The sequence below is a fragment of the Chroicocephalus ridibundus genome, chromosome 13, assembly GCF_963924245.1.
Source record: "Chroicocephalus ridibundus chromosome 13, bChrRid1.1, whole genome shotgun sequence".
NCBI lineage: Eukaryota > Metazoa > Chordata > Aves > Charadriiformes > Laridae > Chroicocephalus > Chroicocephalus ridibundus.
This window is the reverse complement of record NC_086296.1, coordinates 3,689,943-3,716,894: the sequence shown is the minus strand read 5'-3', so window position 1 is coordinate 3,716,894 and position 26,952 is coordinate 3,689,943. Positions and strand designations below refer to the sequence as shown.

Below are 26,952 nucleotides of genomic sequence, written 5' to 3'. Positions count from 1 at the left end.
GCCTCCAGCAGAAGTTTTCCAAGGGAAATATTTCTGCTTGACGTTACCGTCACGTGCCGGAACGCGACCGCAGGGCAACGGCCGGGCTCGGGGGAGTCGGGAGGGACAGGGTGGGGGGGGGCTCACCCAACAGCCTGCCACCCAGCCCCCCCCGGCCCGGCCTGCACGGAGTGACTGGTCGAGATAAGCGTCACCGGCGGTGTCGGCATACCGGCGGTGTCGGCGTGGGCAGTCGTGACCGGCGCTTGTCGCCTCGGCGGGGGTCAGCACCCATGGTGAGTGGTATCGTCCCCCTCAGGAAGGGCCCCGGGAGCATGGTGGGGCCGCGGCTGTGTCCCTTCACGACCACCCCCAGCTTTTCCTGCCTGTAGAGGTTTGGGGCTGGGGGTGGGGGGGGTCGGTTTGAGGGGCTGGGGTTTGGCGGGGGGGGCGGCTTCACCACCACCCTTTGGATGCTGTGAGCAGCTGGGGAGGTGGGGGGGCCATTTTAGCCCCCGCAGGGCTGCGTGAAGGCAGAGCGGAGCTGTGCTTCCCCCACTCCCTGCCAGCACCGCTCCTGTTTTGGGGAGTAAAAATAGCTCCGGCTGAGCGTGCAGGCAGCATGACGGAGCCGGAGGGGGGGGGCCTGGCTGGGTGCTGTGGGGAGAGCACTGGGGAAGGTGCCTTGGTGTTTTGGGGGGGCTGCTCCCATCCCCTCAGGCTGGCCAGCCATTGGGGGTCCTCCCTGACGGAGCGTCTCCGTGCTTCTCCCCAGGGTGGGTGAATGCTGCTGGCTGCCCTGTTCCTGCTGGTGCTGGTGCGGCTCGCCTGGGCCAAAATGTCCACCCCTCGGCCCGAGGAGGAGGAGAAGCCAGAGCAGACCCCGGCGGAGCAGCCGGCGGCTCCCACCACAGCCAAGCCCCCGGCATGGCCGAACCCCCCGGCTCCCAACCTGCCGCCACGGTCCGGCAAGGCTGCGGTGGGGGAGCAGGAGCAAATCGCAGTGTACAACCCCGCCGCTCTCCGCCGGCCGGCCCTGGCCAAATTCGTGCTGGGCTCCTTCGAGGACAACTCCTCTGACGATGAGCTGGTGGCCACGGCTTTCAGGGTGGGCAGCCGGCGCAGCAGCCTGGTCGGGGTGGGGGGCACCGGCACCGAGCCCTCTGCCGTGACCGCCCCGCTGGAGCCCACCGCCGGCATGAGGTACGATGCATGGGGTCGGGAGCAGCGGTGGTGCAAAGGTGCCCCACGTGGGACGGGCAGATGCTTTTCACGGGTGCATTTCTTGGGGACCCTGTTGCTAAAATCAGGGTGCATGTGCGTCTCAGAGCCCCAAATCAATGCCCCAGTTCCTCCCCCTTTGACTTGGTGCTGCGTGAAAAACCATTATAACAAGGTTAATGGCAGAAGCCTGGGAAGAGCGGATGTGTCCGAACGGTCTGTGTGACAGCAGTGCCATGTGCGCGAGTGCAGCAAGGACTGGGGCAGGGGTTGCTCCGTTACAGTGATTTTGGATGTTAAGGAACGGGGTGGAAAGCGCTTTCAGTGCGCATGGTGTCCCTTCAAACGCAGCCCCCAGCACTGCAGCCAAATTGCCAAATCGCTCCTGTTTTCTCACAGCTTCCTCTCTCGTTTTGCTGTTTCTCTCTGTCCCCGCACCATCTCCCGCTGCTGGGAAAGGCTGTGCCTACGCGCTGGCTGAGGCTGTGGCTGGCACAGGATGGGGGTGCATTGGGGAGCGGGGATTTTCTCGCGTGGCAAGACAAGATTGGGGGTGGTTGAGACGGTGAGCGTGCGGATGGGCAGCAGCAGGCGCTGCTGGTGTTTTCCCTGCGCTGGCTGTCCTGGGTGCACAGTTTGTGCGTGAGCGTTGCTGGGGGCACTTCAGGGGGTGTATGTAAACCTGCAACCTGAGCTGAGCCGTTTGACAGGGCACCGGCACGTGCGCTCGCACATGCACTTCTGCATGCAACCGTTGCCCTGTGCCCCCAGGGCTGGATCCCACCAGGACCCACTCCTGCTGCCGCCGACACTTCGCTTCTGCTCTGCTGGGGATGCTAACATGCTCCCGGTATTGCGTGTGGGGAAACAGCATGGCGGGAGGCGTGGGGTCCGTGGGGGTGCTTCTGTGCTGCTCCTGCCCTTCCTCTGCCCTTTCAACTCTCGCAGACAAATTATCCAAGGCAGAAAAGCAGATCTATGGTGTTTTTGCGATGAGCTGATGAAAAGTGGGTAAGCTTTTGTCCCATGGGTAGCTTCGCAGTGACTTTTGCCCAGCGCTGGCGCTGGCAGGGCCGTGGGGCAGCTCGCTGCTGCCTGCTGGCTTGTGCTGGGCAGCTTCCCGTGTGGGCACAGCTGCCAGCCATTACAAATAACTGGAAACAAAGCGCTGCTGCCCAGCTCCTCCTGGCTGCTCCACTCCCGGTTAAAAATAAAAGACCTTTGGCTGCAGGGACACGTGATGAAACTTGACAGCCCAATGGTGTCTTCTTGCCTAGCTGGGGGTTTGGGCGGATTCGCGCAGCGTGCTGCTGGCGGGGAATCGCTGCTGCTCATCTGTGCTTTAACACGGGGGGAATTTCCTTATGTTGCAGACACGGCTGGTGCAGTTTGCAGGGTGGGACGGGTGCGCCAGCACAGGCTTTGCGGTGGGGGCTGCGGGAGGGAAGCGGGCAGAGCGGCCGGCCCCGGCAGAGGTGGGGGATGCACCGGAGTGTGTTAAACCCAGCACCGCTCAATGCAGTGCTCCAGCTACTTGGAAAATCCCCTGAGTGGATGGAGAGACTGGGACATTTCCCAATCTCCCGGGGGGGTTTGGCACATTTTCCCTTAAAATAAATGTGCCAAGTGCTGCTTACATGAAATCAGCTCATTTGGAGGGGGGGCTGGTCCTTCTTCCTTTGCTTATTTATAGCACATCCGTAGAATAACAATCAACAGTTCAAAATCTGGCTGAGTTACGAGGGGGGAATGTGAACCTGGTCATTAAAATAGAAAGTTGCTTAAAACTCCAGGCAGAGCTGCGGGAAGGCAGGTGCCTGGCTGCTGGGGAGGTCCCCGCCTGCCCGCCATGGGCTGCCGGCGCTGCCAGACCCTCCTGCGCCGGCTGCCACCGTGCCAGGAGGTGGGAGGCGCGAGGGCTGCCTTATAGCACTGCTGGGGCCAGAGCCCTGCAGAGGGGCTGGTCCGGCTGTCTGACCTTCAGGGATGCACGATGGGCTGTGAAACAGGGAATAGATTCCGCAGGGCATGGAAATGCCTTCAGTGCAAAACCATGGTAGGGGTGAGTCTGGCCGGCAGCGTGGTGAGCCTGGGAAGGTGGTTTGGGGTTGTGGAGCAGGGAGCGCGGGCAGGACGGGGTCTGACGCAGCAAGGAGCTGCGGCTGCTGTCATTGCAGGCTGCGGGAGAGCAAATTCCCAAGGCAGCTGCTGGGAGCGGAGTACCACGCTCTTCGCAAGGTTTCTCGCAGCGCACTGCCTGCTCTTTGCTCCCCCTTTGGTAACCCTAGCACAGCTCGGGGGGGTCTTGTGGGGGCACCTCTGGCCGTGCCCCTCGGTGCTCGTGCCACGGGGTTTGGAGGCAGCGATGCTGCTTACACGGAGGCACAGAGCTCTGTGCCATCCTGTGTACCCATTGATTTTCCTGCCACCCACACCACCCAGACAGGCTGCTCAGGGCGTCTCTGGGCATGTGGGGGATAGATACAGCTCTGACATGGGGTTTGGTGTGAACTGGGAGCTCCGGGGGCTTTGCAGGAGACCTTGGTCGCTGCAAAGGGGCATTTGTACACGTGTCGTTCCTGGAAGCGGGAGGGAGGGTCTGTGCTTGGTGCTGTGTTTCGACCTCCTGGAAGTCTTGCTATTCCTTGGTCCTCAGAGCACATCATGACATGTTTCCACCTCCAGCCGGGCTGGGAGCCGTTAGCAGTGCAGAAGCAGGCACGGCCATGCTGCGGTGGTAGCAGCGCTCTGGCCACAAGCATGCTTCCGAAAACCCTGAGCAGCTCTCTGCTCCCGGAGATGCAAACCCCGGAGATTTTGTCTGGTGTAGCAGGGTCTCAGTCCAGCCCCTGTGGCTGCAAATCTGCTTGTCGTGGTGTTTGAATCAATGTGGTCCCACAGCTCCTTGGAGGGGTGTTTGAATTGCGAAACGCGCTCTGTTCACCCCGAATTGCTTGCTCTGTGTAACTCAGCCAAAAACAGTTTTCCTCTGCAGTGTTGCAGCAGGTGTTAAATGTCCCTGGAGAGATTCCGGTGCACAACAGGGAGGTGGTAGCAAGGAAAGTGAATCCCAATGTTCCCTGCGTGTATCAGCAGGGTGAAAGGTTTTATTGCCTTCCTCGGAAAAAACCGTGGAGGGGGCAAAGTCTGGTCTCCGCTGCTGCAGGCGGCCGGGCTCTCAGCAGATCCGACCCCGCGGTGAAGCCCCAGCCGGCAGCAGTGCGCTCCTCGTGCCTGGTGAGGGTTTGCTTGTGTGGCTACGAGCTCACTGACGGCCATCCCGTCCCACTGCAGGCCTAGCATGTCCGGGCTGCACCTGGCAAAGAAGGGCCGCGAGCACAGGAAGATGGATCTGCAACGGGACTTCACCGTCGCCTCAACAGCAGAGTTCGTCACCCGCTTCGGGGGCAACCGTGTCATCGAGAAGGTCTTTCCCCCTACACCCCTACCTTTGCCCGGGTGATGGGCCATTGCTTTTCACAGCGGCATCCTCAGGTGTTGCCCAAGTCTCCCGTGCCTGTCAGGCTCAATCCAACGGCAGCTCGGAGCAGCCCAGAGCTGTTCATCCCTCAGCTTCACCCACCCTCGCGGACTGGGAGAGGGAAACCCTCACAATGCTGTCCTTGCACTGCATCTGCTTGCAGTGGCTTTGTGTGGCTGGCACAAACGAAGGCCAAAGTCCTGTCCTTCATTAGCCACAGTGCCAGGCATCAAAGCTGCTGTTAAGGAGCCTCCTGCTCCGCCGTCGTGTACAACCGGCCGTTGCAAAGTACCTGTGTTAGCACGGTCGCCCTGCTTGGCTCACTGCCTGCACCCAGCCCTTGCCTTTACGCTGCTCCTGCAACAGGGAGAAGCTTCAGCCTGACACCCCGTGTCCCTGTCCCCCCAGGTCCTCATCGCCAACAACGGCATCGCTGCCGTGAAGTGCATGCGCTCCATCCGCCGGTGGGCCTACGAGATGTTCCGAAATGAGCGTGCCATTCGGTTCGTGGTGATGGTCACCCCTGAAGACCTCAAGGCTAATGCGGGTAATTCCTAGAAGCATCCCAGAGAGGGATGTTCCCCACCCTGGGACCAAGCCTTTCCTTCTCCCCCCGCTGCTGCCTGGGACGTGGGAGGCTCTGCACAGCCTGGGGTCACACATTTTTCTTCCTTTCCTTCTCTGCAGCCAGATCTGGGAGTAAATAATTCCCTCCCCCCGCCCCAGCCTCCCTGGGATTGAGGATTTGGGGAGGGGGTGCAAGGGGCAGCATGCGAGTGGGGTGCGGCTTGGGGGACTGGCTCCCACTGCCGCAATGTCCTGTCTTTCAGAGTACATCAAAATGGCAGATCACTACGTGCCCGTCCCCGGGGGGGCCAACAACAACAACTACGCCAACGTGGAGCTGATCGTGGACATTTCCAAACGGATCCCAGTCCAGGTAGCAGCCACTCATGGGCCTCCCACCTCTTTGCTGAGGGAAGTGGATGGGGAAGAAGGGGCATTCAGAAACGGAGTGACATCCCTCCATGTGGAGGAGCCAGGCACGATGCTGTAGGCGATGGGAAGGCGCCAGCACAGGGAGGTAACGGCTTGCACTGCTCCTTCTCTTGCACCAGGCGGTGTGGGCTGGCTGGGGACATGCCTCAGAAAACCCCAAGCTGCCAGAGCTGCTGCAGAAAAATGGAATAGCTTTCCTAGGTAAGGTCTTGCCGCCTTCCCTGTGCCAGAGGGAGCAGCGGCCATTGGGCTAGTGTGTGCACGCATGCTCACTCCCCAGGGACACTGCACTGGGCAATGCCTGTTTCATGCGTCTGCCATGTCCACCCTGCGGTGTGGCAGTCCCCAGGGCAGTTTCCCGGAGCTGTCCCAGCAATCCTACTGTTTTCTGGGTTTGCCCTTCATGGAGGAATGTTGGGTGGGAGCAGACCTCGTGGGCTTCCCAGCCAGGGGACAGCCTGGGCTCCCCCTTGGAGAAGGGCTGAGGTCCATCCTGAACTGGGTAGTGGCTTTGGGGGGGTTTCGCATGCCCCTGCTCTTTGCAGAAGGGCTGGTGGTGTTGGCTCGGTGGGCAGCAGCTTTCTGCAGCACCCGAGCGATGGGGCCAGGCTAACTGGCCAGGCTGGCCCAGCTCACCCTTTGCCTCCCTGTTTGAAGGTCCCCCCAGTGATGCCATGTGGGCACTTGGGGACAAAGTCGCCTCCACCATTGTGGCTCAGACAGTCCAGATCCCCACGCTGCCATGGAGTGGGAGCGGTAAGTGCCTCCTCCCCAGCCCCACACACCCTCACTCCTCCCCCATTTCTCTCCTCGCTGTCTCCCCTTCTCCCCCAAAGCAAGCACCGGGACTGGGGTCTCTGGCTCATCTGGCCGCAGGGTGACTGCAGATATCGGGGACCCCACTGCAGCTGAGCAGCTGCTGGTTTGGGCAGAGGGGTTTTTGGAGATAGGGTGCATGGAAGCAGGGAAAATGGCGTGTGCCACCATGGGGACCTCGGCTCCCCTGGGCACAGGCAGCATGCCACCCCAGCCATGCCACCCTGGCAGTGACCATAGCCCTGGCTGTGCCTGCAGGTCTGGTGGCCCAGTGGTCTGAGGAGGACCAGAAGCATCAGCAGACAATCAGCATCCCCCTTGAGACGTACGCACAGGGCTGTGTGAAGGACGTGGAGGAAGGCCTGGAGGTAAAGCTGAGCCCATGGGCAGCTCCTTGTCTCTTGTCCACCATTATTTCTCTCTGGACCTTTTTTGGGATCCCAGCACATGTGACAGCAGTTCTTCCCTCTGCACAGATGCAGCTTGGGGCAATCCTACTTGGGGCTGCATGGGGCTGGGGCAGAGTGGGCTGTTGAGGTGATGGATCGGGGTCCAAAGCACTCTGGTCACCCCAGTCCTTGTCCCCCATCAGGTGGCCAAGAAGATTGGCTACCCGCTGATGATCAAGGCAGCAGAAGGCGGTGGGGGCAAAGGCATCCGAAAAGTGGAGGCAGCAGAGGAATTTGGCACCTGCTTCCGGCAGGTGAGAGGTGCCCAGCACCCCCATCCCTGTCCCCATCCCATCCCATCCTGGGGCACACAGCAGGGTCCTGCTCCCACCCCAGGTGTCTCATGCTTCCCGCCTGCGCTCAACACAGGTCCTGCCTCTGTCTTGGGGTGAATTTGGGGGGATGGTGCCAGAGCATGACCTCTCCCCTGCTGCAGGTTCAGGCGGAGGCGCCTGGGTCCCCCGTCTTCCTGATGAAGCTGGCGCAGCACGCACGGCACCTGGAGGTGCAGGTGCTGGCCGATGAGTACGGCAACGCCATCTCCCTCTTCGGTCGCGACTGCTCCATCCAGCGCCGGCACCAAAAGATCATTGAAGAGGCGCCCACCACCATTGCGGCACCCTCTGTCATCGAGGTGATGGAGCAGGTGGGTGTCCCTGGTCTTAGGGCAGCACAAGGGTTTGGTGAGAAACTGGTCTGATTCTTGCTGGGTTTATTGTGGGTTTTGGCACCTAAGGCTCCTAGGGAAGGGAAGGACCCCCCGCGCTGAACAGGGAGCCCCAGAGCTGCTTGTCTCCTTGGTCCATGCAAGGACACTGCTGCCATTTTGCTTGTGACACCCTGACTCTGCTGCAGTGAATAGAAGGTCATTACTCCCCACGGTGGTTTCACCCTCTCCTGCAGTGCGCGGTCCGCCTGGCCCAGATGGTGGGCTATGTGAGCACGGGCACCGTGGAGTACCTCTACAGCGAGGATGGGAGCTTCCACTTCCTCGAGCTGAACCCACGCCTGCAGGTGGAGCACCCTTGCACAGAGATGATCGCAGATGTGAACCTCCCTGCTGCCCAGCTGCAGGTACCTGAGCATACACGGGCGACTTTGCGAGGTGTGTTAGATGAAGGAATTTTGTAATTTAGGAAGAAGTGCTAAGCTAGAGTCTGACATAGGGAAGCTGTCCCATATACCAGTGTGTAAGGTGCAGGAAGAGGCAATGTAGCATCCCTCCTTCACCTCTGTCTCCCCGCCGGGAGCAGCTGCTTGCAGTGTGGTGTCCCTTCCCCTTGCTCTTCATTCAAACCATCTGTCGATGTCTCCCAGTTGTAATTTTGATGCTAAAGTCTTCTTGCGGCAGCTTAAGTCCTCCTTGTTTCTCGTGCAGATTGCAATGGGCATCCCCTTGCACAGGATAAAAGACATCCGGGTGCTGTACGGAGAGAGCCCCTGGGGCGATACACCCATCTGCTTCCACAGCCCCACCAACACCCCCGTGCCCAGGGGCCATGTCATCGCTGCCCGGATCACCAGTGAGAACCCCGAGGAGGTGAGCTGAAGGGATGGGCTCTCATGCACCAGCCCCATGCGTGGGGACGGGGGGACCCTGCCACTCTCAGGGTTGAGCTGGGCACAGTCCTCCCCAGCCAGACAACGTTTGTGGGCGTTGAACCCATGGGATCGGTGAGACCCACGTGCAGACTGAGAAATGACACAGGGGTTCCCCTTCTGTTTACACTGTATGAGTCTCAAGCCTGGTTTCTCTGTGTCTTCTGCACTGTCTTTGCTCAGGGTTTCAAGCCCAGCTCGGGGACAGTGCAGGAGCTGAACTTCCGCAGCAGCAAGAACGTCTGGGGGTACTTCAGCGTGGCAGCGGCCGGGGGGCTGCACGAGTTTGCCGATTCTCAGTTCGGGCACTGCTTCTCGTGGGGAGAGAACCGGGAGGAGGCTATCTCGTGAGTGTGGCAGGACGGGCTGGAGAGCGGGTGTCCTCGGGAAGACTCGCAATTGGTGCATGAGCCAGGAAAAGTGGCTTTTATCTGAGAGGACCAGACTGGTGCCGCTGTGCTGAGCAGCTCGTTCGTGCTGCAGAGACTGTCTGGCCAAAGCCCAGGTTTTCAGACTGCGGTGGTGCTACGGCCCCATTTCATCAACCCGATCCTTAAAGACACGTTGCAGTGATCTGCTACGCATGTGCTTAGTGACAGTGAGCAGCAGCATTCATTCAGTAATTAAGCAACATGTAACAAGCTTGTCTTGGGTATTTAAGTGTTTTATTAAGTCAATGCTGACTATGGGGCTGTTTCATCCAGGCATGAGGGCACCCAGGGCTGAGGAGCTCATCACCCCCATCCCTGGTTTCCTCTATTGAAAGCCAAGCACCGCCTCATTGGGCATTAATGAAGGGTTTTGCTCTCTAAAAGGAACATGGTGGTTGCCCTGAAAGAGCTGTCTATCCGCGGGGATTTCCGGACCACAGTGGAGTATCTGATTAAGCTGCTGGAGACAGAGAGCTTCCAGAACAACGAGATAGACACTGGCTGGCTGGACCATCTCATTGCCGAGAAAGTGCAGGTGAAGGAGACTGACCCCTTGGGTGCACCGTTCCCCTTCTGGTGTAAGACCCAAACCCTGAAATTTTTGTGCCCTACAGGCAGAGAAGCCGGACACGATGCTGGGTGTCGTCTGCGGTGCCCTGAACGTCGCAGATGCTGCCTTCAGGACATGCATGACCGACTTCCTGCACTCGCTGGAGAGGTGCGGAGCAGGGGCTGCCCAACAGGGGCTCTGCCATGGACACAGGGGACACAGGGAGTGTATGGCCTAAAGGGCGTCTCTCAGCAGCCCGTGTGGCGCCTGCAAGCATGGAGACACGAGTGTTGCTTTCCCAGGGCCATCTTCCTTCTCATTTTTGCTGCAAAAATATTGCAAAACTGGAAGGAGTAGCACTGCAACAGCCTTGGAAACGGGTATCTGCTGTGACTCACGGCTCCGGCTTTTTGGCTATTGCTTTATCTGCACAGGGGAAAAAGCTTCACATGGTTGGGAAAACAGCTTTCAAGGGAAAGTGGCTTGGCTGAATGCAGCTTGTTTTTGGTTTTGCACTTGAATGTCAAGGTTATTCCCCCAGCCTTGGAGGACGCCTGGGGCTCTCCCCTGCACCCTTATCGGAGCGTGTTTTGCCAGTGTCTGGCCCGCCTCCGGTTGCATTTTTACAAGGTGCTCACGTGGGTCATTTAAAGCAGATGCTTTTTCCCTTCAGTCACCTTCGTGCCCTCCCACAGTGAGCTCGGAAGGGGCCACACGGCTTGACGCCAGCAGCACCGCTGACATCTCACACAATTGGCTCCCTGCCGGCGCGCGAGGCAAGCCATACTTGTGGTGCCTGACCCACCCGTTGTGTTTCAGGGGGCAGGTGCTGCCAGCAGCCTCCTTGCTGAACATCGTCGACGTGGAGCTCATCTATGAGGGCATGAAGTATGTTCTCCAGGTGAGGGCTGGGCCACGCTCCTCCTGAACTGGCCACAGCGCTGCTCGTGGGGACAGGGATGTGTGCTCCTGTCCAGAAGGAGAAAGGTGCAATAAATAAGAGGTTGCCCTTTAAAAACACGCAACATAAAGATGAGGTTAACAACCTCATTCTAATGAGGTTGTATTAATAATCTCATTTTAACGAGACAGACATTTTCATACATCCTGTTGCCCTGAGTTTAATAAAGGACCTCCTTTTCTTGCTTTTAAACCCAATTAGTTGAACTTCATGCAAAAAGCTCCCTACTCACAATGAAAGCAGCAGGTGAGCCATGGGTTAAACCAGCTCCGGGCTGCGAGTTGAACCGGCTTTTTGCTGCAGCCTGAGGTTGCTGCCGCCTGCCCTCCCCGGCACAGCCCCGTCCTGTGGCAGCATGCTGCTCCTGCACCAGCCCTTGCGCTGAGCATGGGGAGATGTTCCTCATCCCCCACCATTCCCACCAGCCCCCAGAAAGACCACTGCATGCATTTTAGGGGATTGCACTGAGGACTCTCCCCATCTGCTGCCCACAGGTTGCTCGCCAGTCCCTGACGACGTACGTCATCATCATGAACCGCACTCACATAGAGATAGACGTGCACCGGCTGAACGACGGTGGGCTGCTGCTCTCCTATGACGGCAACAGCTACACCACCTACATGAAGGAGGAGATTGACAGGTACCTCCCCACTGAGCCCCCGCCGACCCTCCCCGCTGACTGGCAACCAGTTGGTGAGACCTTTCCCTCTCCTTAAGATACCGGATCACCATCGGCAACAAAACATGTGACTTTGAGAAGGAGAAGGACCCGACGGTGCTGCGCTCACCCTCCGCGGGCAAGCTGCTGCAGTACACGGTGGACGATGGTGGCCACGTGGCCGAGGGGAATGTTTTTGCAGAGATCGAGGTGAGTTTTGCAGCACAGCCTGGAGGAGCCCCACTCCTGCAGCTCTTGTGCGTGGCAAAGATCGAACCCACCAATGCTGCCATTGAGCCCAAGGCACTTGGCAGCATGTGGGCGCTGCTCATTCGGTGACCGTTTCACCCATCCTCTCCCAGGTGATGAAGATCATCATGACGCTGACGGTGGAGGAGTCTGGGCGGGTGCACTATGTCAAGCGGCCAGGTGCGCTGCTGGAGGCAGGCTGCGTCATAGCCCGGCTCGAGCTGGATGATCCCACCAAAGTGAAACCTGTGAGTCTGCCAGAGACCGACCACGCTGCTGTCCCCTCCCATCCGCTTCCAAATGGCCTCCCATGGGGCACCGGGAATGCTTGCTAGGGGACAGAGCAGAGGAGCCACCCTGGCTGGGGCATCAGCAGGGATGCGTCCCTGTCCCAGAAAGGGGATGTACCCTCATGGCCATGCCGCACCCCCCAGCTGGCTGTGCTGGGGCTTGAGTGGCTGCTCTGCATGCCATGGCGCTCCTCTGCATGGGTATCCCATGTCCGCTTGCTCAGCGTGCAGATGAATCCCATGCAGGTCTGTAGCGTACCTGTAGCTCTCTGTCTACATTTCTGGTTTTTCTGCATTGTTTTCCCGATGGGGCACTGGCAGAGACGTGATACTGAATGTTGTGTGCTTCGTCTGGATCTAACCAGCAGCAGATGCTGGAGGTGTCATGCTGGTTTCTCTGGGGCTTTTGAGGCAGCTGAAGTTCTTGGGGGGCCCGATCCCACATCAGCGAGGACCTGGGCCAGCCCACCTCTCTCTGCTCTCTCCAGGCACAGCCGTTCACGGGGGGGCTCCCAGCCCAGCAGACCCTCCCCATCACCGGTGAGAAGCAGCACCAGGTTCTCCGCAATGTGCTGGACAATCTCACCAACGTCATGAACGGGTACTGCCTACCCGAGCCCTACTTCAGCACCAAGGTGGGTGCTGGTGGCAAAGGCAGTCCAGGTGTCCTGCCCCGTTGCCTTGTGTTTGCCGTGATGGCAAGACAGGCAGCGCCGGTGGGTGCAGGCAGCACCAGCTTCTGCTCCCCACAGGTGAAGGATTGGGTGGCGCAATTGATGAAGACACTGCGGGACCCCTCCCTGCCCCTCCTGGAGCTGCAGGAGATCATGACAAGCATTTCGGGAAGAATCCCCCTGCCCGTGGAGAAGTCCATCCGGAAGGTGATGGCGCAGTACGCCAGCAACATCACCTCCGTGCTCTGCCGCTTCCCCAGCCAGCAGGTGAGTGGTGCGGGGGCTGCACTCCCCACCTTGGCCTTCGCTTCCTTTTTAGCTAGAGCTACTTAGGAGTTTTTGCCTGAATTTGTCCTGCCAGGAGATAATATAAAAAATTAAATGAGTGAGGGTAATATTTGTGGTCTTATGCTCGTGTTTTTATATTTGTGGTTTTGTATTTGTGTTTTTATATTCGTGCTTTTATATTTATATTTCTCTATTTGTGTTTATACATTTATTTGTCATTTTGCATTTTTCACTTGAGGGGAAAAAAAAACCAAACAAAAGGCTCTGTGTGCAGCAGCGCTGTCTCCAGGCAAGCTGGGGAGCCGGCAGCCCTGCGGCCACACCAGCCCTGAGCTGCACCGGACCCTGTGCCCTCTCCCCGCAGATCGCCAGTGTGCTGGACACCCACGCGGCCACGCTGCAGAGGAAGGCTGAGCGGGAGGTCTTCTTCATGAACACACAGAGCGTGGTGCAGCTGGTGCAGAGGTGAGCCCCGCACTGTCCGAGACCCACCCTGGTCTCCCCCACCACTGCCACCTCCTTGCAGCATGCTGGGCCCTCTGCTCCCCAGGTACCGCAGCGGCATCCGGGGCTACATGAAGGCAGTGGTGCTGGACCTGCTGAGACGCTACCTGCAAGTGGAGACACAGTTCCAGCACGGTGAGGGCTTGGGGGCTTTCTGGGGGACTCTGCAGGGCTCTCTGGAGGGGTCTGCAGGGCTCACCGTGCTCTGCCCCACAGCTCACTATGACAAGTGCGTCATCAGCCTGCGGGAGCAGTGCAAACCTGACATGACCCCCGTGCTGGAGAGCATCTTCTCTCACGCCCAGGTGGCGAAGAAGAACCTGCTGGTGACCATGTTAATTGTGAGTACAGCCCACACCCCGAGACACCAGAAGTAAAGGCTCATGGCAGAGAAAAGCCCATAAGCCGAGGCAAGCTCTGCGTCACTGCAGGATGGGACATGGCTGCGGGTGACTGTCACAGCCCTGTGCTTTCCCCTTGAAAACAAGTGGCCACCTGAGAAACCACTTTTCCAATCCTCCGCTTAATGCTTCCCCAGGGTTTGGGTTTTGCATTCAAGCACCCATGGCTGCCTCATTAGGGGGACTTTATCTCCCCTCTGCAGCTTTGCATTGTTGCACTTGGTTCAAAGAGCAGCGTTTTCCCCATTTCAGTGCCCCAGGTCTCGTCCCTGTTGCCCATGTGGGGCGAGGGGCACAAGATGAAGCTGATCCGCAGCAAGGCGGCCTGAGCCAAGCCGTGGCGGTGCATGTGTTGCAGGACCAACTATGCGGCCGTGACCCCACACTGACAGATGAGCTGACGGCCATCCTCAACGAGCTGACGCAGCTCAGCAAGACCGAGCACTCCAAGGTGGCACTGAGAGCTCGACAGGTCAGCGAGCACCACACTGTGCCCTCCCCGTCCCTGTCCCCGTCCCTGTCTCCCATGCCCCCAACTGTCTCTCCCCTTGCAGGTGCTCATCGCCTCTCACCTGCCCTCCTATGAGCTGCGGCACAATCAGGTGGAGTCCATCTTCCTCTCTGCTATCGACATGTACGGACACGAGTACTGCCCTGAAAACCTGAAGGTTGGGAATTGCACGTTTTTCCGCAGAGGGAATTTGGGTAGCTTCGGTGAGGAGGTCTGGCTGCAAGTGGCTTAGTCTTAAAAATAGCCATAAAAGCGATCAAAGCCTTCTGCAGTGTCAGTGCCTCTACAGAGCAGAGGAGGGGGTGCACCCATTGCTGCTGGTCCCTGTCCCCTGCTCCTCACCCCATTTGGAAGGGGACTGACATGGGGATCCATGTCTGGGTCTGGTGGTGTCCCCATGGTGGGCTGGGCGTCCCGTGGCACTCCAGTGGCCGGTCCTGCACAACCCCACATTGAGGGACCCCTCTGGAAGGTGCCTCCCCCATCCTGTGATGGGGCAAGGGGGTCACGCTTCATCCTGCCCTAAATTTTACTTTCTCCCCCCAGAAACTGATCCTCTCAGAAACCACCATCTTCGACGTGCTTCCCATCTTCTTCTACCACACCAACCAGGTGGTGCGCATGGCAGCGCTGGAGGTGAGGGCTGGGGGGGCCACAGGGGCACGTGAGTTCTGAGGGGCGGCGCGGATGTTTGCGGTGGCAGGAGGGGCACAGTGGTACCTCCTGCCATCCCCCTCCCAGGTGTACGTGCGGCGCGGGTACATCGCCTACGAGCTGAACAGCCTGCAGCACCGGCAGCTCTCAGATGGCACCTGCCTGGTGGAGTTCCAGTTCATGCTGCCCTTCTCCCACCCAAACAGGTATGGGGGCCCCTGCATGCCTGTCCTGCTCCCCTGGTCATGGTCCTTATTGCAAAGCTGTTGGGTTTGTATTGTCTCCTCCCTGCAAAAGGTGGGGACCCTCAGTGGGAGCTGCCTGCCATGCTCTCCCTTTGCCAGTGGACCAGGATACAACCCCTCCGAGTCAGGGTCCCATGTGGGACCTGCGTGGTCCTTGTTGGACCCAGGAGTGGTGCCTCCACCCATGGCTGATGGCTGCCTTGCTTCCGTATGCAGGATGTCTGTCCCCATCAGCATCTCCAACCCTGACCTGGCCCGGCACAGCACTGAGCTCTTCATGGACAGTGGCTTTTCTCCCCTGAGCCAGCGGATGGGAGCTATGGTGGCCTTCGACAGATTCGAGGACTTCACGAGGTAGGGCTGCAGGGACATGCCTGGCTGGTCATGCACGTGCCTTTTGGGTGCTGCTGCAGTTGTTAGACAGCAAAAGTGGGTGGAAGAGCCAAAGCTGGTGGCGTCTGGACAGTGCTCAGGGCAGCTCCTGTTCCTCCCACAGCCAGAGGGGAGCTTGTCTGGCATGGGTTAAGCATCTTTGCACATTAACACAGCAGTGCCAAGAGCTGGGTTTCATGAGCTGTGGCTTTGCCATGAGCTAGTGGAGCCCAGCTGAGCTGGCACATGTTCCCAGGCTGCTACGCTGATACCTGCATCCCTGCCAAAGCAGGTCTCTGGTGCCTACCCCTCGGGCAGGGGGTGGGCTCCACACGCTGACTCATCATCCCATCCCCGCTGTTTGGGCAGGAACTTCGATGAAGTGATCTCGTGCTTTGCTGACCCGCCTTCAGAGAGCACACTCTTCAGCGAAGCACGAGCCACCATCTACGAGGAGGAGGATGCCAAGGTGGGCATGGTGGCATTGCTGTCTCCCCAGGCGGTGCTGGGATGGCAGTAGTGATGCTGGTCAGGCTTGACTGGGTTGTTTTGTTGACAGAACATCCGTGAGGAGCCAATCCACATCCTCAACATTGCGCTCCGCTGGGCTGAACATGTGGAGGATGAGAAGCTGGTGCCCATCTTCAGAGCCTTTGCCCAGTCCAAGGTTTGTTTCTGGAGCTGGACCCCCTTTTTGCAGACCCCACAAGCTGGGGCACAATATGCCAAGGTGCCTCATCCCCATGCGACGCTTCCCAAAATACTGCACTGTGTGTCAGCCACTTGGGTTTTGTTTGCTCCCTCAGTGGAGATGTTTAAGCTCTCCTGACTGGTGGACCCTTCTGTTTCCATTTAGAAAAACATCCTTGTTGACTGTGGTCTCCGAAGAATCACGTTTCTCATTGCCCAGCAGGTGAGTGCAGACTGAGCTGACAATGGGCAGAGTGACTTTAAACACATCGTGCTTCTGCCTCCCCAAAACCCCTAGAAAAGTCTGTAAGTACCTTATTCACGGAACATTGCATGATGGATCTACTGTGCATCAGGAGCTGGGAATTAATTAATGAGGGATTCAATGAGTGATTTATCTCCTGCATTATCCTTTATACTGCTGACATCTCCAATAATGTGTGGTTCCTGTGTGGCTACTCCATGGCTTTAGGTTGTCTTTAAAAGGCATTGATTAATCCCAGCTCTTTTCCCTTTGGGGGAGGAGGAAGCCTGCAAGGTTTTTTCTTTTCAACGGATTCACTGAAAATCAGAAAAATCCTCTGTGTGCCATGATTATTCACATTGAGTTTTCTCTCCCCTTTGCTCTAGAGAGAATTCCCAAAGTTTTTCACGTTCAGAGCGAGGGACGAGGTAAGAGCTGTGGTAAAAGCAAGGCCTGGCTAACGCCAGCTGGCCGGTCGCTCGCTCACCCCTCCGCACCTCACCAGTTTGCAGAGGACCGCATCTACCGGCACCTGGAGCCGGCACTGGCCTTCCAGCTGGAGCTGAGCCGCATGCGCAACTTCGACCTGACGGCCATTCCCTGCGCCAACCACAAGATGCACCTCTACGTGGGGGCTGCCAAGGTGCAGGCGGGCACCGAGGCCACCGACTACCGCTTCTTCATCCGCGCCATCGTGCGCCACTCGGACCTCATCACCAAGGCAAGGCAGCGCCGGGTGCCCCGGGGGTGCAGGCAGAGGTGGGCGCGTTTTGGGTGCAGGGGTTGCTCCAGCAGCCCCTAAGCCACCTGGTGAACCGCAGGAGGCTTCCTTCGAGTACCTGCAGAACGAGGGTGAGCGGCTGCTCCTGGAGGCAATGGACGAGCTGGAGGTGGCCTTCAACAACACCACCGTCCGCACCGACTGCAACCACATCTTCCTCAACTTTGTCCCGACGGTTGTCATGGACCCCTCCAAGGTGTGTTTCTCGGTGACCTGCTGATCTGGGGATGGAGGCTGCGTCATCCCCCACGCTCGGTACTGCCCTGTGGATGGGCTGGCACCCCTCACACCGGCTATCAGACCTGTTCCCATCCACTGCCCCCCCAAGCCTGGCTGGGGGATGGACTCAGCAGCCCCAGAGGCTCCTGAAGCTTAATTTCTGTGCCAGACCTTCGGTGTGGGTTGTTTGCTGGGGAGGTGCTGAGATTTGCAATGAACTGGGGCTTTTTGCACTGACTGGGACAAGTGGGCGGTTTGCTGAAGGTTGTAGGGGTGAGTGGCAGGTTCTTCCCCTGGGCACCACATGGTCTGAGGGAGGGGAGCTGTGTCTGTTCAGGGACGTGTGGGACATCATCTTTCCTTCTCCCCAGTAGAGAGGCTGGATGGCAGGACCAGCCCCTAGGGATGGAGGCATGGAGAGAGGGAAGGGGCTTGGCCAAAGCAAATCTGTTTGAGGTGGAGATGCAGTGGGGCTGCTCCAGCCTTGGCATCGTGCGCTCGAGGACAGTGGTGTCCCCAGGGCCACGGACCCATCCCTGTGCTGTGCCCCACCCAGATCGAGGAGTCAGTGCGGTCCATGGTGATGCGCTACGGCAGCCGCCTCTGGAAGCTGCGGGTTCTGCAGGCTGAGGTGAAGATCAACATCCGCCTGACACCCACTGCCACCGCCATTCCCATCCGCCTCTTCCTGACCAACGAGTCCGGCTACTACCTGGACATCAGCCTCTACAAGGAAGTGAGGGACCCCGGCACTGGCAGTGTGAGTAACCGCAGGCTCGAGCAGCTGTTGACTATGGCGAAGCTTTGGGGTGGTTTCTGCAAAAATCCTCATGCACCTGCAATGCTGGTCTGTCCCAGAGGCCCCAGGACTGTGCAGCAGCATTCCCAGGGCTGACCCGGTTTTATTCCCCTCTGTGCTGCATCCAGTTGGGCACCTCGGGGTGATGCTTTGCTCCAAAATGGTGCTGAGCCCCAGGGGTGTTGCTGGTGCGTTGTCAGGCAGGTTTCGGACTGGGAGGTGAAGGTCAGTGTTAGGGTGTTACTGGTACTTGCAGCACAGCAGTGTTGCACTCTGTCCCCTCAATAGCAAAGAATGGGGTGGGAGATCGTGGGTTTTGGTTCAGTAGAGCCACGGCACAAGCGTCGTGGCCATGCAAAGCTCAGCAGCGCTCCAGCCCTGCGGGGCTCTTGCACCTTAGCATCGCAGAGAGGACTCTCCTGCACGCCGATGAAAGGCAGCCAACGCTCTGCCCTTCTCTCCAGATCATGTTTCAGTCTTATGGGGACAAGCAAGGGCCGCAGCATGGGATGCTCATCAACACCCCCTACGTCACCAAAGACCTGCTTCAGGCCAAGCGGTTCCAGGCGCAGTCCTTGGGCACCACCTACGTGTATGACTTCCCCGAGATGATCAGACAGGTGAGGCCGCCTGAGCAGAAAGAGCCTCCAAATTAATACATTTTCTTTTCTTCCCCACCCTCCCCAGTATTCCCATCTGGGGAAATCTTCTCTCCCCTGAGCCGGCAAATGAGAAAAAGAAAAGAGCCCAAGGCCCAACATTTTTAGTTATATTAAACATTTCTAAATGGATTCCTAGCTCTTGCAAGTTGCTGTAATTGCACTCATGGATGATGTGAACCAGAAAGCCCTGTGCAAGGAGGTCTGCAGGAGGGTGGGGGCTCTAACAAAGTTTTGCTCACCCCAAGTCCCAGCATGCTGCAGGAGCGTGCACCTGTGCTTGGCGATAGCCTCAGAGCTGCCGCAACCCCAGGCTTTCAGCTTGTCCTGTGTGCCGTGTCTCTGCAGGCTCTCCTCAAGCTGTGGGGCTCCTCGGAGCTGTACCCCAAGGACGTCCTGACGTACACTGAGCTGGTGCTGGACTCACAGGGGCACCTGGTGCAGATGAACAGGGTCCCTGGAGGGAACGAGGTAACAGGAGATGATTTGGAAACTGGGCGAGAGAGCGGGGCAGGGCCAAGCTGTGCTGCGGCAAGAGGGAATGGCTGGTGGCTTCCCCAGTCTGGCTGTGTATAAAGCCCAGGGGATGCTCCTCAAGCAAGCGTTTTGTCTGACAGCTAATGCAGTCTCCAGCTCTGACCCCATTTCTCTGGAAGAGCCTGCCCTGTGACCTTGTGCTGTTTTGGGGCAGGTGGGGATGGTTGCTTTCAAAATGAAGCTGAAGACACCCGAGTATCCAAAAGGCCGGGAAATCGTGCTCATCTGCAATGACATCACACACAAGATCGGCTCCTTTGGGCCGGAGGAGGACCTGGTCTTCCTGCGGGCCTCAGAGCTGGCACGGGCCGAAGGCATCCCCCGAATCTACATTGCTGCCAACAGCGGTGCCCGCATTGGCTTTGCCGACGAGATAAAGCACATGTTCCAGGTGGCCTGGGTAGACCCTGAGGATCCCTACAAGGTGTGTGGGCACCTCCCCTCCTGCCATCACAGAAAACAACAGAGAACTGATTTGGGGAAGGAAGGACCAGAGCTAAACTGCGAGATAAAACCGTGGGATGAGTGCTGGGGGGTGAGCCCCCACCTGCACCCAGTGCCACGGGGATGGTTCCCTCCACTTTCCCCTGCTGGGGGGAGATAAAGGTGCCTGTGCAGGCATGGCTGCTCTGGCCAGCCCTGGTCTCTGAGCCGCTGTTGATGCATGGGTTGGGTTTGGAGAAGGTGAGCATGTGCATGGGGGGCTCCACAACTCATCCTCCTCCTCTTTGTTTCCAGGGGTTCAAGTATCTGTACCTGACTCCTCAGGACTACACAAGGATCAGCGCCCTGAACTCGGTGCACTGTGAGCACGTGGAGGAAGGGGGCGAGTCCAGGTGAGCCCCGCTGTCCCATGGGGCACAGAGAGCTGCCCCGAGCCTTGCCCAGCATCTGCGCTGGGATGCTGCTCCTGCATCCTGGCTCAGCATCCTGCCAGACACATCGCACAGGTGGGTGCTTCCCCCTGTCCTGCCCGCTCCACCATGGCTCTGTCTTTCCTGCAGGTACGTCCTTCTGGACATCATTGGGAAGGACAATGGATTTGGGGTAGAAAACCTGAGAGCTGCCGGTACCATCGCTGGGGAGTCCTCTCGAGCTTACGATGAAATAGTGACCATCAGCATGGTACAGCGGCGGGCCCTTCCCCTGCTCTGCTCCTCCCCTCTCTCCTATTTGCTTTTAAAGTCACCCTGAGGGGAATAACAAGATGCAACAATCGACTTGGAGTAACTCCTGCAGAGCCAGGGAGCATCATTCTCTTGATGCTTGCGGACTATGCTGCAGCCTTGTCTCCCCAGTAAACCCGCGTGTCCTTGTGTATGTGCCCAGGTGACCTGTCGTGCCATCGGGATCGGTGCCTACCTGGTGAGGCTGGGCCAACGCGTTATCCAGGTGGAGAACTCCCATATCATCCTCACCGGCGTCACGGCTCTCAATAAGGTACTGTGCTCCGGCTGCGTGTCCTCCCCCAGCACTGTCCCTCATGCCACTGCATGCGTGGGCTCCTTATCTGTCCTGTGGGAAGAGGTGGCATTTCCCTGTGTGTCACCTCACGGGACCTGTCTGGAGGAGCTGCAGGGGAACCGCAGCTGGGCTTGTCTCACTGAGAACTGAGAGGATGCCACCCCGCAGCTGTTTGGTGTTGCTTTAGGGGCCAGTTCTGGTCCTTCGCTCCTGGGGCAGGGTGGGATGGCAGAACTGCCATGGGGACTGTTGAGCTCCGGTGCCAGGGGCAGGACCCATCTCTGGGCAGAATCACACTGGTTTGGGCTGATTTGAAACCTGCTTAGCTAAACCGATGCACTTGTCTAAAGCAGGATCCCTTTGCTTTACTGCAAACAGCCTGGTAGACAGAGCTGGAAATTCAGCCTCAAACCAGAGGGAACGTGCCTGTACAGAGGTTTGACTTAACAAACAGAGCAAGGAAGAGCAGCTCCTGTGTTAGCAGAGACCGATCCGTGTTTCTGTTAATCGTTCTGGCTAGGTATTAGGACGTGAGGTTTACACATCCAATAACCAGCTGGGAGGCGTGCAGGTCATGCACAATAATGGCGTTTCCCATGTCACCGTCCCGGATGACTTTGAGGGGGTCTACACCATCCTACAGTGGCTCTCGTACTTACCCAAGGTAGGAGGGTGCTGCAGGGTGCTGGTGTGGGGTGTTCCCCTATATCTGGCTAGTGACCTGCCCTTTGGGGCTCTCCCTTGCAGGATAACCAGAGCCCGGTGCCTGTCACTCCCATAAGTGACCCTATTGAAAGAGAAATCGATTTTGTCCCTTCCAAAGTCCCCTACGACCCCAGGTGGATGCTGGCAGGGAGACCCCATCCAAGTAAGTGAGGGTAGCCCGAGACCTTGGCAGCAATGCTCCCGAATGTGTCTTGTAGCTGCAAACCCCCCATTCTGGTGCGGAAGGTGCTTTTTGCTGTGGGTCAGTGCTCAGGGAACTCTTCAGTGCTCACCGTTGCGACTCTCTGCTTCCTCCTGTGCTCTGCAGCTCTCAAGGGGACCTGGCAGAGTGGCTTCTTCGACCAGGGCAGCTTCCTGGAGATCATGAGGCCATGGGCTCAGACAGTTGTGGTTGGTAGAGCAAGGTACTGCCGGGAGCAGAAGATGGAATACCAGGGCAGAGAGCGATGGGAGGAGGTTGCGTGCACGGTCAAGCACACTCAAGCCCTGGCCATGGCACTGCTTTTGGGATGGTGGTGGGGGGAACCTCCGGTGGGGCTGGGGTGCAACGTGGAGGGGAACTGGCATCTGCTGAGGTCACCCTGCCTTACTGCAGGCTGGGAGGTCTCCCAGTGGGTGTCATTGCTGTTGAAACCCGCACCGTGGAGGTGACGATACCTGCGGATCCTGCCAACCCGGACTCGGAGGCGAAGGTGTGTGGGGAGACCTTAGTGTGGCTGAGTGGCAGCCGGGAGGAGGCCGGAAGGGAGAGCAGGGAAAAAGCTTAGCATAATTCTTTGCCGTGTCTTGATTTTCCTTAAAGACTGGTGAAATCAAGGGTGCTTGGTCAGTTTGTTTTCTTCCAGCTCTTGCACACCACGTGCTACCAACCTGCCAGCACGGTGTGCCAAGAAGCACCGGCACCAGTCTCAGCACTGCTGCTTGCCACCTTTTGCAGATCATCCAGCAGGCTGGGCAGGTCTGGTTTCCGGATTCTGCTTTTAAAACGGCCCAGGCTATTCGGGACTTCAACCGGGAGCATCTCCCGCTGATGATCTTTGCCAACTGGCGAGGCTTCTCCAGTGGCATGAAAGGTACCCGCCCTTGGGGTGCCCAGATCCCCGTGCTGTGTCATACTGCTGGCACTCCTGCCACCCCATGGGGCCCTGGGATGACCCAGCCTACCAGGGTGCTGCCTGCACCACTCTGGGGTGTGGGGTTGTGCTGAGGAGGTGATGGGGCATCACCAGGATCCAGCTCCCAGGGCTTGGTGGCTTCCTGCTGGGATGGTTTTGTGGTGCTTATTTGGTTGAGAGACAATGGAGGAGGCGGCTTTGGGCAGCAAGGAGGAGGCAAGGGGCAATAGCCTGGCCCACAGCAGTTGGGGCACCCAGCCACTGAGTCCCTTTGGCTTTCAGACATGTATGACCAAATGCTGAAGTTCGGCGCCTTCATTGTCGATAGCCTCCGGGATTTTAAGCAGCCCGTCCTGGTCTACATCCCACCACATGCGGAGCTGCGGGGAGGCTCCTGGGTAGTCATCGACTCCACCATCAATCCCCTGTACGTGGAACTCTACGCAGACAAGGAGAGCAGGTCAGCGTCCAAAATACATGTGCATCCTCCGCAGCCCACGTGCAGAGAAATGAGAGCCGGTTCATGTGATCTGCAGAGTCGTAGTCACGCTGGCAGAGACCTCCTGTCACTTGAGATGTGTATTTTTTACCCATGAGGTAATCAAAGCCATCAGCTAAAAGTTCCAGGGCTCTTACAGAGAGCAGCGTGGCAGGTATCCCCTTGGGGATATCCTTCTGCGTCCGGCGAAGGCTGTGGGTGAGTAAAACGTGCTCCTGGGGGTCAGGAGGCCTTTTCTGTAACCTGAATTAATGCGCACTGGAGCTAGCTGTAAGGAGTGGGAGGGTAGACAAGAATCCCAGACTGGAAACAAAACCCAAAACAAACAAAAGGTTTTCTCTCTCCCTAATTCTTAGAAGAGAGAGTTGCCTGAACCTCTTGTCCCAGGTCCCTGCTTTACTAAACTCTCCTTCCAGGGGAGGCATTTTGGAGCCTGGAGGAACCGTGGAGATCAAGTTCAGAAAGAAAGATTTGGTGAAGACCATGAGAAGGATCGATACGGTCTATGCCAAGCTCGTTGAGCAGCTGGGTAAGGGAGGGGCGTTTCAGATTGTGGGTATCGGTAGCGGTAAGTTAAAACAGGAGGGTCAAACACCATGGTGGGAACCATCGGAAAATCTTTTAGTGTTCCTCTGTGAAAATTCTTTATGGCTTTTCTGATGGTGGAGCCTGCCAAGGGGATGTGGTGGCACTTTAAACACCCGTATCTCCTTGGGGATCTGTAAATGGTGCTGGACTTTTCTCCCATGCTTTGAGATGAAGAATGGCACTGGCCATGCTGAACGAGCACCTAATGAGACAACACATAGTCATTACGGAGCCACGCAGAAGTTGCCTTTAATGCACGGGGTCTCCTTTCACCCTGTGATCGGCTCCTGCCTGCAGCGGATGGAGGGGCTGCGTTGAGAGGTCCTTGCCCCCATGCCCCTCCGCCCTGCTGAAACATGGTCCCACAAAGTCCTTGGAAACACCACCTCCCACCTCTCTTGTGGCAGGCGCTAAACACAGTGTGGCCCCTTCGGTGGCCATGGCCTTCTCTGGCTGGGCTCTGGGCAGGGGTGTAAGTGTGTCACAGCAAAGGGACGTGACACTGGGTGTCCTGTTTGCTGGTGGGGGTGGCTCAGGTAGGAGCGCAGAGCAGAGCTCAGACCCCTCAGTGGCCCATCACAGAGGTGGTGGGTGGGCTGCTCAGCACAGCGTGTCCCACAGGGACCCCCGAGCTGTCTGCGGTGCAGCGCAAGGAGCTGGAGAAGCAGCTGAAGGCCCGGGAGGACCTCCTCCTGCCCATGTACTACCAGGTGGCCGTGCACTTCGCTGACCTGCACGACACCCCGGGCCGCATGCAGGAGAAAGGCGTCATCACGGTGAGCCAGGGCATCGGCGGCAGTGGGAGGGGGCTCATCGCAGGGGGGTTTGCAGTGAGGGCATGAAGATGGGAAGCAGAGTCCCCTCCCGGGGACCTGGGCTGCAGCCCAATGGGCCGTTCCTGCCTCGAGTCCTGCTCTCTGCTCCAGCCCAGCAGAGCTGCCTTCAAACCTGCTGGTGCGAGCCGTGAGCAAGCAGTTGCTGCATGTCAGCTCCTTGTCTTTTGTGCAAAGGTGAACCTGGGCTGTGTCCTTGTTTCTGCAGGACATCTTGGAGTGGAAGAACGCCCGGTCCTTCCTCTACTGGCGGCTGCGACGACTCCTGCTGGAGGAGGTGGTGAAGGCAGAGGTCCTGAAGGCGAACAGCGAGCTGAGCCACATCCACATCCAGTCCATGCTGCGGCGCTGGTTCATGGAGACAGAAGGAGCTGAGAAGGTACCCCCAGCCCCAGCTTCCCAAGGTGTCCCTGCGGCCAGGGGGGTCCCCAGGGCTGTGACTTTGCTCTCCTGTTGCTCGGCCATTTCAGTGGTGCCTCGAGGGTTTAAACGTGCGATGGGGATTACCACTTTGTAGCCTGTGCCAGGGTGGGCAGCCGAGCAGCCCTGAGCCTGGGGCTGCCTCTTCAAATTTGTGACCTCAGCTGGATGCTGATCTTCAGTGGTAGCAAGGTGGCCCCTGAATAAACATTTTCCACTGTCAGATAAGGCTTTCCAGGGCAGAAGTGAGACTTGGGGTCTTTGCATTCGAGCTGCTCTCAAATGCAGGCACCGTGACACGCGCCTCACCAGATCGCTCCTGTGCTTGCCCCGCAGGGCTACCTCTGGGACAACAACCAGGTGGTGGTGGAGTGGCTGGAGAAGCACATGCAAGAGGACGACGGCACCCAGTCGGCCATCCGGGAGAATATCAAGTACCTGAAGCGGGACTATGTGCTCAAGCACATCCGGAGGTGAGTGGCTGCAGGACTCATGATGCAAAGGGCGATGCTGTCCCCCGGGTTGGGGACAGACGGTGGTAGGGACGAGGCAGTTCTTGCTTCGGCGCCCAAGGCAGCTGCCCTCTCCCATCTGCCTTGCAGCTTGGTCCAAGCCAACCCCGAGGTGGCCGTGGACTGCATCATCCAGATGGCTCAGCACATCACTCGCACGCAAAAGGCCCAGGTTGCCCGTCTCCTGTCGACGGTGGATAATGACAGCCCATCTTGAGCCAGTGGCCGGTGGCATGCAGGGCGATCGCCGTGGGGCAGGAGGGGCATGGGGACATGCTGCTTCTCAGAGGCCAGACCTCACCTCCCCACCTGGTTCATCAGCCTTCGAACTGAAGCCTTGGCTCTCACTCATGTGCCTAGATAAAGGATGCCAGTGTTTGTATTTTAAGCCATGAAGATGGTCTCTCCATCCGTGCAAAGGTCCCTCTGGCACTGGGGGTGTTCGTCAGAGGGGCGCCTTGACGGAAGATAGACTTGTCCCAAGCCAAGTCTGGAGTCTGGACCTGGTGCAGAAGTTGGTTTTAAAAGGAATTTAAAATCTTTTACTATGTTTTAGTTGGCCTTAGTCTTTAAAAAAAGCACCAGTGTCAGACGCGTCTCTTGATAGTGGACGGAGCTGGAAGTACAAACCGACTGGCCCAGGCACCACGGAGGAGCGGGACAAAGGAGGAGGTCCCCATATGGCCGTGTTGAGGCTGACGAGGCACCAGCACAAGGAGATGTAAACCCTGCTTAAGAAGCAGTCTCAAACCGATGTTTTATAATAAACTCAGGAACTGTGAGGAATGATTTGTCTCATCCTTCCCCTTGTTGGGGAGCGATCAGTGTATGTGACTATGAGTAGCTGATGGCCCAGAAAAGACATCAGCGAGCCATGCTGGGAGCTGTTGCAGCGGGGACGTCAACAAATCCACTACAGTTTGACTGACCCAACTGTTCCTCTCACCCATCTCTGGTCCTTTCTGGCTCCTGCCACAGCTCCTTCGGGTGTTTTCAGCCTGCGGCTCCTGCAGAGGACAGAGAGGAGGGAGGACACAGCTCCAGGTGCTCCTGCCCCAGCAACCCGGTTCCTCCGCTGATGCACAGGAGCCAGGGTGAGCTCTCCGTCTCCTCGGACCTGTACCTTGCTTCTCGGGTGGCCTTTAAGCAGCTTGGTTCATGGAGGGCAAACTTGAATCTGTGCTTTCCAGTGCCTCTGGCTGTGCGGGTGCATCATTTCACCAGCACAAGTTTAGCTTTGGCTCGCAAAGGTGGAGGCGACGGAAGGTGGGACACCTGGTTCAAGTGCAGTGCTGGTGTTGCCGTGGTGTGGAGGTGTTGGACACCTCCTCGGTCATGCCTGGGCTGGGGACTCCCAGGTCTGCGGGGAGCTCTCCCTGTCCTGGGGGTAGGGGGTGGAAAGGGCCTTATGAGATGCTTGCTGCTTTGAAAGGTGTCCCTGCACTTTGTCGGGGAAGGGCGTGCCGATGCTCGCCGTACGGGAGCCAAACCACCAGCAATAAAGTGAGCACAGTTCTCAAGGAAGTTTTCCTGA

General features: G+C 58.1%; 1 protein-coding gene across 5 annotated transcripts; it reads left to right on the top strand.

Annotated features, from left to right (window-relative positions):
- Positions 1-69: 69 nt before the first annotated feature.
- Positions 70-26,952, top strand: ACACB (acetyl-CoA carboxylase beta). 5 transcript variants are annotated; one of them, XM_063350784.1, is made up of 53 exons: positions 75-275; positions 755-1,182; positions 4,495-4,627; positions 5,090-5,228; positions 5,512-5,621; positions 5,800-5,881; positions 6,338-6,436; positions 6,755-6,864; positions 7,089-7,199; positions 7,382-7,591; positions 7,849-8,019; positions 8,324-8,485; positions 8,728-8,891; positions 9,360-9,510; positions 9,590-9,693; positions 10,345-10,426; positions 10,981-11,126; positions 11,204-11,354; positions 11,507-11,641; positions 12,172-12,318; positions 12,436-12,624; positions 13,010-13,110; positions 13,196-13,284; positions 13,366-13,490; positions 13,909-14,022; positions 14,105-14,218; positions 14,608-14,697; positions 14,803-14,921; positions 15,177-15,314; positions 15,702-15,801; positions 15,892-15,999; positions 16,189-16,245; positions 16,653-16,694; positions 16,772-16,987; positions 17,088-17,243; positions 17,823-18,026; positions 18,530-18,685; positions 19,073-19,195; positions 19,416-19,685; positions 20,000-20,097; positions 20,266-20,386; positions 20,591-20,701; positions 21,246-21,389; positions 21,473-21,593; positions 21,759-21,855; positions 22,047-22,143; positions 22,389-22,524; positions 22,849-23,026; positions 23,482-23,594; positions 24,275-24,429; positions 24,695-24,865; positions 25,243-25,379; positions 25,509-26,952. In XM_063350784.1, exons 2-53 carry the CDS (start codon positions 764-766, stop codon positions 25,633-25,635), a joined length of 7,143 nt encoding a protein of 2,380 aa, XP_063206854.1. In that variant the 5' UTR covers positions 75-275; positions 755-763; the 3' UTR covers positions 25,636-26,952. The 5 variants fall into 5 exon arrangements, with proteins under 5 accessions (XP_063206859.1, XP_063206854.1, XP_063206856.1 ...); XM_063350786.1 differs by lacking the exon at positions 755-1,182 and having other exon boundaries at positions 76-275; XM_063350785.1 differs by lacking the exons at positions 75-275; positions 755-1,182 and adding an exon at positions 3,140-3,262.